General features: G+C 32.3%; 1 protein-coding gene across 1 annotated transcript in view; it reads left to right on the forward strand.

The window, feature by feature from the left end:
- Positions 1 to 6,141: 6,141 nt before the first annotated feature.
- The window catches only part of LOC137398266 (cysteine-rich venom protein pseudechetoxin-like), a 29,661-nt gene continuing 23,554 nt past the window's right edge, over positions 6,142 to 12,248 (forward strand). Inside the window, exon 1 of the mRNA XM_068084374.1 lies at positions 6,142 to 6,229. Within this exon, the coding sequence (XP_067940475.1) occupies positions 6,142 to 6,229 (88 nt within the window). The remainder of the gene's footprint in view (positions 6,230 to 12,248) is intronic.

Here is a 12,248-nt window from a genome sequence, read left to right on the forward strand (position 1 = left end):
GACTTATTGGCATTCTTACTCATTCATTATGACAGCAACCATGAAACCTTTAAGTAAACCAATGGTATATTTTCAACCTTACCCAAAGGCTAGCATTTTATTTTTCAAAGGGCTTGTCAGAATTTTGAAAGATAAATTTAGTTATTTTACGGGCGAAGCGAATGTCGCCTTTTTTTGCCATATCCTTCCAGTGGGGCAACATTAACTCTTTTAGACACAACAAATCTGCTAAGTTACTTCCAAGTTGTCAATGATCTCTTAATAAATATGCAATGGAAGCCGATAAAAATATGTACCAGTTGATATCTATTGCTTGCAACTAACCTGTGATGATATTATAGCCTGTGTTCTACTTTGCAACTTTGTAAAATTTTCTATTTTTATTTCATTCTAGTTTTGAATACATATGTTTATTTTATATCTAGACTTAACAGTGTTGCATAGTAGCCTATTGCACTCATTGTTAGTGTTGCTACAGTTTGCAGCCAAAACTAGTTTTTTATGTGTAATAGAAGATGAGTTACAGTGTTGATCTAGTGTAAGATCAGATAACTCCAATGATCCTATCATATACTATGATATAAATCTGCAAATTAATAAGTTACATAACAATAATTTCTCAAATACTAAAGATTTAAATTCATGAACAAGTGACATAAACGAACCATATCTATAACACATAAAAAAAACTAACATTTTTAAAACAAAAACATTGAAAATGTTTGTTCGGATAGCTGCGTTCTGATTGTTGCTTTCAATGAAGCCTACATATTCTGGTTCAATGCCTTCTACAATATTATCTGACCTCAATTCTTTTTCTGTACTGTTACATTAGTAGATATTACCATCCAAACAACTTTTTAGGAAAGCGAACCTTTTGCACGCTTCATTTCGCATAAATACAGTACATGTAATGAGAAACTTCAACCTGCATGCTCATTTAGCACAACTTTTAGCGTAAAACTAGTCATTCATATCACATTGTAAATATGTACAATTTTTTACGTACTTCGAAGCATCAAGATCGCATTAAACAAAGAACTGCTATTACCTGCATACAGTTATAAATAATGTCTATGGTGTTTCTTTAAAAGTTTTACCCAAATTTAAAAAAAGCTTTGGAGTTTGACAACTAGAGAATTAACTGTTATTGATGTAAACGATTCATTATCAAAACGATTTTGTAGAGACTTTTCTATCAATCACTTGCTATTATAGGTTCATAAATTCAGAGAATGTCAAATTGGTGGTCAAATGGAGATGGCGTTCAATTAGAAGGTGGCGGTCTATTTTTTGATCTTTCTCCCTTAGTAGCGGTTAAATAGAAGTGGTGTTCAAATAAAGGTGGTGTTTAATTAGAGGTTTTTCGGTGTATATCATGTGTTGCAAAGGTCTGGACTAACTGTGTCTCATGCTTTCAAATATGATTTTAAATATACAAGTACTTACGGGCCATTTAGCTAGCAGCCTAATTTCAAACTTCACAAACTCGAGTGAATTTATGAATGTGTTAAAACATGGTTTTGGTTTGTGTGCTTCAACAGGAAAGTTGTTGACTAAAGACACAGCAAAGGCAAAGTCTTTCAACTTATTTGTGGCTAGAATCAGTCTAATTTTGGCAGTTGAAACTGTCATACTGATTCTAGTTGGTAGTCATGTGTTTTACAGACTGTTACAGAGGCAACTTATACATGTAGCTGCTATGAGCTTTCAAAATAGCATTTGCCTACCCTTACCATTGTAATCCATCAACTGTGCTGCATTTCTAATACTTTACTACTTTTTGGTGCATCTTGAGAAATCGGCAGATGTTCCAAAAAGACACAAATAATATTTATCTGCGCAATTATTTTAAACTAACAAAAGTGGTCAGTTAATCCAGGTGTGAGAGTATTGGTCTCTCAAGCGAGAAGTCATGAGTTCGAATCCTTTACAAAGCTGTATTGTCTTAAAATTGAACCACGCTTTATACAAATAAACACGGCTCTTTTATGGTAAAGATTATAATAAAATTAGTAATTATAAATATATACATATATATATATTATATATATATATATATATATATAAATTAGTAATGCAATGGCAGAACGACAGCTAAGCTTGCAGTAAGTGAACTTGACAACTAGAGTAACTTTTCAAGAGTTTTGCCTTTTTTGGAGAAAGATAAGATAACCATAAACCATTAATAATTTGACTACAACATCATGCATATTGATGATTACTCTCACTAGCCTTTTAAAAGTTGGCAACTAACCAAAACCTATTTAATTGTTTTATAAATACTTTTTGCTGTATCTCTGTTTTATTAATAGCTTATTTTTAAGCATGAACTGTAAGAAGAACTATAAATGTAGATAAAATTTAGTTATGCTGTTTTTATTTGAGGCATATAATTAAGAATATATACGTTGCCTATACACAAATAATTTAAGATCTTGCATCTGAAAACAGTATAGCTTCTCTCATGGACTAGCTGATAAGTTTTTAAGTTTCAGTAAACCATACGTTTAAAGCCATAAACGGTTTCATCGGCTTTTTCAATTTGATTGAAATAGCAGATATCAACTAGGGACGTCATTTCACCTGTATTTTCTTTCAAGTATTTTAGTGGTGATCAATTTTTGTCAATTTAATCTTGAAAAATCCTGTCAATCAAATTACCTCAAACATCAAAAACAATCGCAGTTGACAAAAGATACTTATACTTTCTGATAAAATCTACTAACATTTTGTGTAAGTTTTTTTTGAAGGCTTGCTCTGCTAGCACAAGCCTTTAGTTCAACAATGAAGTGAAAATAGCTCTCAAATTTGAGTCGCTTTTAACTTTTGTTATAAATTTCCCTTTGCAATTTGTATCTGCATGAGACTTTTTCAATTTTTTGACATTTTATTGCACTCTACCTGATTGAAGCAACAACTTTTTATGAATGAGAAAAAACATAATAACAAAAATAACTAAATGTATAAGCGCAAATATAATATCACTTAGCACTTGTGTGGACTTGAGCACTTTTTCTGTCAGAGAACATCACGAGCGCCGAACATTAAGGGTCTATCCACACAAGTGCTAAGTGATATTTGCGTTTATATATATATACAAAAAATACATATATATGTATATATATATTATTTTCTTATATATATATATATTTTTATATATGTAGATATTATATTCACATATATAATGCGTATGTATATTTTACATACATATATATTATATACATGTATATAATATATATAGATATAAAAACAATTGCGTATGCTACCTACATGTATATATGCGCATGTGTATATATACACATATATACATGTATATAAACATATATATATAAACGTATATATGTATTTATACAGGTATTTTTTATATATACAATGTCTTTTTCAAAAAACTGAGTTAACAAAACTTTAACCTATGCAAGATAAATACGTTAAAACTAGATGATTTTTGACTAAATTTTTCTTGCTACAGCTACAACATTGTTGTGTGCTTGACACTTGTCAGGCTGTGACTGATAATTTCAAAAAATAGCGCTGGTGCGGCGCAGTGCCTATGAAATTCCTCAATCACAACTTTGCCTATGCATGCTCACAGACATGATGTCCTGCTGACACTAGCAGCATCAGTCATTATATTTTGAGCTTGAAATTCAAGTGATTTGTTCATAGAAAATTGAAATTGATAAATTCTAAAACCAATGAAAAATGTTTAACTATTTTCGACAAAGAGGTTGTCTAGTAACTGGTGTCATGTCATATACTTATGTACCTCTGTTACCTTTCTTGAAGCACCAAATTTCTCTTTTCAATGTATGTCAGCCTCATTTCAGTTTTAGTAGGGTATACTGGAGATGTTGAAGAATATATACGATGTTCTCTAGATATATTGTTTCTCACAGTAAATAGGCAGAGAGAGCTTGCAGTAAAAAGTAAGAGAGAGAAAAACTACCTTTATAACAAAAAACAAAACACTCTCACCTGTTTCCTGATATATGCTACGAAAGATTAGTTTTCCAAGTTGAAGTTACTTGAATATCAAATTAGCAGGAGTTGTCTATGCTTATTCTAGCCACTTGGTCATTCCAATCTGCAGTTAAATTGCATTTGAAGATTGTTTGCTAAATATTAATTTTTGCAAAAAATAGTGAAAGAGAAACAGCAAACGCGAAAATTTTTTGATAGACAAATTTTTTTCAATAGAATAAACTTGTTTTGGAATTTCACGTTATACTTGTATCAAAAAATTAAAATATCAAAGTTATTAAAATTTTGAGAGCATGAGAGATTTAACTCTGACTCAAAACTATTATGGCTGATGAACAGGTCTTGAGAAACATTGCTGACAATAAAAAATAGTCTATGCACAACTATTATACATGTATTACTGAATATAAAGGCAATCAGTAAAATATATTTGAAATAGATTAGATAAAACATAACGCTAGCTTGCTGAGACTAATGCAAATAAACTTTAAATACCTCCCACTAAACTTGCTGTCTTGTAAAAAATAGGTATCAATGGTAATCTATCAGCAAGTTCTTTAATCTATCTACTACATAAACGGCAAAAGATCTGTTTGTATATTTGTGTGCCTTCAGGCATGCATGCATGTGTGCGTGCATGCATGTGTGCATGCATGTGTGTGTTATTCCACTTCGTAGAGCGGCCTCTCTTTTTTTCAATTCTGCCGTACGAAGCAAACTGAATTAATATGACTAATAAATAATTTATAGAGCGGTCTTCACTTTTTTTATTTGGTCGTACAAAGCCAGCTGAATTATTATGATTAGTGAATAAATCGATAAAATTAAACAAAGTATATGACTCATTAAATATTATAATGAGTAGTAAATTTAATTAGTAAATATTAAATTAATATTTACTGTCAATGGAAGGTCACAAGAATGTTTGTTTTTACCGGCCACTCAGACAATTGTTTTTGTTTCAAAGTTTACTTACTAAATTTCTACTTCAAAAAGGTAAGTACTTCTCATTCAATATTGTATTGCCTATGAAATGCCGCATCTCCACTACTTGAAAACGTTTCATTTGCCACTTTTGGTATGTAGAAACATGTTCATTTCCTTCGACGGCTGAGTTACTTCTATTTTTGTTCAGCTACGAGTACTACAGCTACTACAGAACTTGCACGGGTACTCTGAGTGTTGCGATACGCGACTGTGAAAATAAAGAGAGCAGCTGGTATTGACTTACTATTGCCCTGTTTTAGCCATGACCAGCTCTACGTTGCGTGATCAAAAGTAGGCAAAAGCTGAAAACTGTTTGTTCATACACCCAACAGAAAAACAAAAAACGTTGTTTATCCGCAAGTTTTGCATTGATTTAACATTGTGTTATTGTTGTCAGGCTTGCAATGAATTACCAATATGTTAATTTTATGTCATGCTATATTCTTCATGTTTGGCTATACCTACATATTGTCCACATGCAGCATTTTCTAACATATTTCCAGTATATATATTTTTTCAGGCATTGGGTTTCCTCATTGTATCTCGTAAAAAGGTTATCAAGTTGGCGTTGTGTTTTATTCTTGTAAAGGGCTAATGCTGTACCTGCCTTAACATCATACTGTCTGTGCTGTTACACATATAAATATTAACAACACAACCACATTACTGCAGAATTTTTTGTAAATACCATTTCAAAAAACAGGCTATAATTATAGACGAAGAACTGATGAGCCATGATTAGTGTTTAAGCATGTAGAAGTCTTCATTCAATAAATGCTGGCAATAGCAAAATTTTTAGTGGAATTTTTTAAAAAAGATGCGAAATTTTTCAATACTGTCAGTTTGAAGAACTTCAGTTTGCCTAAAAATGTCAATTTCATTTTCAGGTTTCTGTACCAAAATAGGACAACTCCAATTTGAGTGGTTTGAGACTGATGTATTGAAGACTAGCTGTAAAACACATTGCAAATTTTCATTTTTTTTCCCAACATTATTAACATGTATGACTGCAAATGTGTATGCATACTCTGATCAGGGCAACAGTTTCAGTAGACTGCATATTTAGAGTTGTTTTACAGTATGAAAAACATATCTTGCTAAACCTTTCGCTGTATGTGAATCTGTTCCCGTGGATGGTTAACTTAGCTAGCGGTTTGGGCTTAGGGCTATATGGCCTCACTCTGGGATGCGTGTGAGATCCTTCTTGTTTCGAGTGCAGCGAAAGTCTCCACGAGCGGCGCTCTGGATGAAAGAGCTGGTGAGTGCGAAGGAAGTGATTACAAATCGAGTGAGTGCTAGGCAATTGATTGCGAGGCAATTGATTGCGAGGCAAGTGTGAAGCGATTGATTGCAAAGCTATTTAGTGCTAGGCAATTGATTGCGAGGCGAGTGTGAGGCGATTGATTGCAAAGCGATTTAGTGCTAGGCAATTGATTGCTAGGCAAGTGTGAGGCGATTGATTGCAAAGCGATTTAGTGCTAGGCAATTGATTGCGAGTATGAGGCGATTGATTGCAAAGCAATTTAGTGCTAGGCAATTGATTGTGAAGCAAGTGCAAGTGCGCAATTTTCACCTGCTTGGCGGGTAAAGACTGGTCAGCCGAGTTGGGGAGTTGGCCGCAAAAGCGCGCAATCATCAACAGCAAATATAAATGGATAGATGGTTATGAACGGAACGCATGAAACTAGACACATGAATTTAGAATATTTAATAGATTTTACACCCATCTAGCTGTAAAAGACATTGCAGATTTTCATTTTTTCCTAACATTATTTAATGTATGACTGCGTATGTGTATGCATACTCTGATCAGGGCAAAAATTTCAGTAGACTGCATATTTGGAGTTGTTTTACAGTGTGAAAGACAACTTTCGATAAATTTTTTGATGTACGTGAGACTTTCCGTAGACGAGTAATGTAGCTAATTTGTAACACACTAATTTGTTAGTTGCTATAACTTGGCATAGTTGAATGTCAAGTCAAATAATTTTAAAATGTTCCCGCATCTCCCTCTTCATCAGGTATCAACCATTATTCCACTACCAAATCACTGCCAATCAACTGTCAGTTAATCATCAGTTAAATGTCAGTCAGTAATCAATCAACTAATGGCCATTATTTAATCTATCAGCTAACTGACAGCATATATGGGCCAACTGTCAGTAAACCATCAGTGTCATGCAACTTGACAGTTTGTTTGGCCTGTTTTGAGATAGTAAATTTTTGAGAAAAACATCAGGATACCAACTTTAATAATTTCTCTGTGCAAATCTTGCTTATTTTTAGCATAATTGCCAATTGCCAGTTGTGTGAAAAACATCCCTTTGCATAAGAAAAAAGCTTTGATGCTAAATTCTACAAAACCAAATTGCTAGTTTTCAGAACTTTGGCTAAAAGTATCAAATGGTTAAAACGTTTTATCAGAAGATCTTGATCAGTCATTCCATCTTGACAGTTTAACACAATAACTTTATGAATCAGCTCACTGAGTTTGCTAAATATAAAGAGATGAAGATAAACAGCTCACACTAACCTAGTTAATAAGTTATCATGTTACGGGATAGATTACAATTGTGATGAGTTACCATATAAAATATTAACCCTTTCGCGGGCGAATTTTCAAAACTAAATCAGACCCCCATGGGCAAATTAATTTCCCAAAAAATCAATTTTTTTAAAAGGTTCATACACTTTTCTGTGTGTTATTATGTGCATATATCTATGTTTAAAGGTGCATATGTATACATGTATATGTCCATAGACACACATATATATATATATATATATATATATATATATATATATATATATATATATATTATAAACGAATAAAAATGTATAACATAAAATATATGCTTTTCATAATGATTGTCTATTTACGAATGATATTTTCGAAAGCATTCTCCTTTACACAGGCCCACATCACAGTCTTTGCACCATGTACTTATTCGTGTAGCAAAAAGCTCCCACAATAATGTACTTCCTGGATTGACAGGCTCCAAAAACTTTTCAAAATACTCTACTGGTTGAGCATCTACTAGAGTAAATATTGGACCTGTCACTGCTATAAACTGCTGAATTGTAGGAGATTTATCTCTGTTTATTTTGGTTATATTCTTCCAGGCACTGGCATCACAGTTTTTTTCAACCTGTAAATCAATTTTTGAGGCTAACCAAAACTACTACATCATAGCTTGCTATTGGTAAAAAAAGTAAACACAAAACGGCATTTAGCTAACCAGAAACTGCAATAATAAAATACGTTACCGAAACGACAAAAACGTCGCCCTGCCCGCGAAATGGTTAATGTAGATTATATCAAGCAACATAGGAAATAAGCTGGGAATGAGGCAAAAAAATTGGAAATAGTAATGTAAGTTTTAGCAAACAAAAATAAAACAGAAAATGAATAAGCGCAATGGCAAACTAAATAATAGCATGCAATTCAAGCACTACAAAAAGAAATCGGTATGGACTGACAGTTTTGACAGAATCGCGGGTGACAGATGGATAATCTGGATTAGAGATTAGACATGAAGACAAAAAAGCGTGCAAGAGAAAGGCTGAACATAAAATGTAGAGATTAAATAAACTGGCTTTGGAGATAACAGCCTGGAAAAAGGAAATGAGAGACAGACAATATCGGAAGGAAAAGTCCGAGGCTTCCATTATTGGAAAACAGAGATGGATGTAACTGTAACAGAGATGGATGAGGATGAGAATGATAATTTTATTAAATTTATAAAGAATGTACTAGGTAAATTGCATTTATTGTAAATTTATCAAATTTTAAGAACTTTTGAGTTTAAATTAAAAAGTATAAAACAAAGATAATTTTCCAAACAAATTTGGCTAAATAATTTATTGATCATGAGTAACAAAACTTTTTTTCTTTCTTCATAGACATATATGCATAGACATAGATGCACAGACATAGATGCATAGACATAGATGCATAGACATAAATGCATAGACATAGATGCATAGACATAGATGCATAGACATAGATGCACAGAGATAGATGCACAGACATAGATGCATAGAGATAGATGCATAGACATAGATGCATAGACATAGATGCGCAGACATAGATGCGTAGACATAGATGCGTAGACATAGATGCGTAGACATAGATGCGTAGACATAGATGCGTAGACATAGATGCGTAGACATAGATGCGTAGACATAGATGCGTAGACATAGATGCGTAGACATAGATGCGTAGACATAGATGCGTAGACATAGATGCGTAGACATAGATGCGTAGACATAGATGCGTAGACATAGATGCGTAGACATAGATGCGTAGACATAGATGCAGTGGTATATTTCATAATAGGTAAAAAAGTTTTTTCTTAGCAACTAGAACCTTTGTATATGACAAAAACTCACTAGCTTAAGTTTATGATCAATGTAAGCTATTTAAATAATGCAAAAAACTGTCTAAAAATTTATGTTTACAAAGTTACGCCTTTTAACGTAATTTAATATATTAGTCTAATTTTTACTGTATTTTTTGTGGCAGATATCATATACATGTAGATAACATACCATAAGTCTATGTTTGAGTTTTGTTGTATAATACTATTGTAATTGTTAAATAAAAGTTACTCAAAATGGGTAGTAACAGAAATAAAGTTTGAGAACCATGTTTAATCCATAAGATGTATGTAACAAAACTAAAACCATTTGTTATTCTAATTGACTGAAATTTTAGTATATTTACAAGGAAATATATAGAAATACGCTATTTTCAAGTTTTTTTAGCTGTAAAATTATATTAGGTTCTTTGCTGGGCAACATAAATCAATATAAAAGTACAGAACGTTACAACAAGACTTATAAATTTATAGCAAGACTAGCAAGTCATCTAATAATGATGTCACTAAACTTTGTTCATTGCGCAGAAGCAATTCGAAAAATTTGAAAATCTGTGTGCATATAGAAAACCAAACTGATTGTTGTCTACTGCCAAGTTTTTTTTCAACAAGGGATCTAATCGGTATGTAGTACTAAAAATCTTATCCACAATAAATGTTGTCATGACCAGTGTTATTATTTGAATGAAAGCAAAGCAGATATTATGTGATATCTAATATGGTAAATAGAAAGATTCCTAGTGGCTTATTTCATGTTGGCTTTACCATCTTATTAACCCTTTGAACTCTAACGCCGGTATTTTGGCATTGTGTAGGCTGTGTCAGAAATGCTAGCGGCTGGAATGCCGACATTCATATGGCTCTGTTTACAAAAGCAGTTTTTAAGTAATAGCGTAAACCAATCAAATTAATTTTTGCACAAAAAGTTAGACCAGAAACTTCACTTCCATTTGTAAAAGTTTTTAAAAATCTTTACCTAATTCCTTTGTTATAATAGCCAATTCTATGAGAAAACTATTGCAAAAAAATCGACAAATTGCCCAGAGTTACTGACGTGCATTGACAATATCGGCCAGGGTTCAAAGGGTTAAAATTAGAACAATCCAGCGTAAATCTAAAATAAGGTGTTTTACAGCTTCTTTTAAAATCATAGCAAGAATGTGAAGTCACCTAATAATGGCGCCACTAAGTATCACCCGTTTTGGAACAGCTATATAACAAACTTGAAAAATCTGCCAGCATGCAATGGAATAAATATAATTTTGCCACTCTAATTTTTACTGCAACTTGCCCTCTTATTGGTTGGCAGTAACAAAAGCCTCATCCACTTTTAGAGACGAGCTTACACAGTTTTAGTAAATTTTATTAGAAATTTCTGGTAATTTCTATCATTTGTGATTGTTTATGATGCTTGATGTGATCTGACTATTAAAACGTTTTAAACTTAAAATTGGCAAAACTCTATTGCAATTCAAATGCTTAGAAGCAAAATATGTGACATCACTTTTTGCTATCGTTGCAATAGTAGATATCAGTTACTGCACTCAAGTTGCAAAGTTACACATCTCTATTCTGTCGGTTTCTCTGCAACTATCGTCTCTCTGCAAAATACATAGCACTTTTGCTTGATCTGATCATTTTAAGAAAATTGAGATTTTAATAACTTGAATCTTAAAACATCGGAGCATTTGGGCATCAAATATTAAAACCAATGGCAAATGATAGAAAAATAGAAATACTTGTATTTTCTAATAAAATCAATTAAAATTGTGTGTGAGTTCAACTTTAAATGTTGACAAAGTATATGCATTATGTAACATGAAATATGGTGAATGGAGGGCTTTCTAGCTGCTTCGATCAAGCAGTAGAAAATGTAGTTTTCTTTCTAAAATTCGTGTCTCATTTTTTATTCAGACGATGTGAGTCACCTTACCACATTTAAAACTATTCTGAAGTAGCTGATAAAATGTGTGTCTGCATAAACATTTATTAAATTTATAAAACTATGCATTAAAGATACCGTTTAAAAAAAAGCATGCAAAAAAATTTCTAAAAAACATGGTAAAGATGAAGGAAAAGCCAAAAGTTTTCTTGCTAAATAAAACTAAAAACTTTTAATAGCGATAGATAAGAATACTTTTTGTGCAGCAAAAACTTAAAATTTCTTGTAAATGAAAAAATAGTTGAAACTCAAGTTTTATAATTAAAGATAAAAAACAGTAAAATTTATTCCTAGATATTTACATGCTATTCAGTAAAGGTCTCTAAACAGTAAATACTTTTTTCCAAGAATGTTTACATTATAGTATTTTTACTGCTATTGTACTGAATTTAACAACTACATGTACGTATTTTTCGTGCATTATTGCCACACCTGATTGTCTCTCATGGCACACTGCCAGGGTACTAGCATCTAAATATCTAAATCTCAAAGTTTGTGTTTTTTTCTGTTTTCTGTCATTCTTTACATCAGTCTGTTCAACTATAGCTATTAAAATATTGGAGTATAAATTCTGTGTCGCAAAAAATTTGATCTCGAACTCTCCTGATCGCCAGTCCAAAAGACTTTTTGGCTTCCTTGTCTTACCAAAATAAACATTCGGCTTGCTTTTCTAAACAACAACATGTTCATTAAATAGCAACTGCAGTCAGGATGCTTAGAGAATATCGTAACACATTTTTCTTCCAGCAAAGACTGTTGTAAACTATTTCAAATGCTGTAAATTTTATAAATATTTAGGTATTCAATAATGAATCTGCGAGCCTAAGAACTTCCTATTAGGGACTCAGTCAAAACTCACAATTATAGCTAAGTTCTACTTGCTTGGCTGTTTCTCATTTAACTAGAAAAATCTTAAAACTGTATTAGCGCAGAGTCTCTACCTTCCTAGAAGGTCT

The sequence above is a fragment of the Watersipora subatra genome, chromosome 6, assembly GCF_963576615.1.
Source record: "Watersipora subatra chromosome 6, tzWatSuba1.1, whole genome shotgun sequence".
NCBI classification, from domain to species: Eukaryota; Metazoa; Bryozoa; class Gymnolaemata; order Cheilostomatida; family Watersiporidae; genus Watersipora; species Watersipora subatra.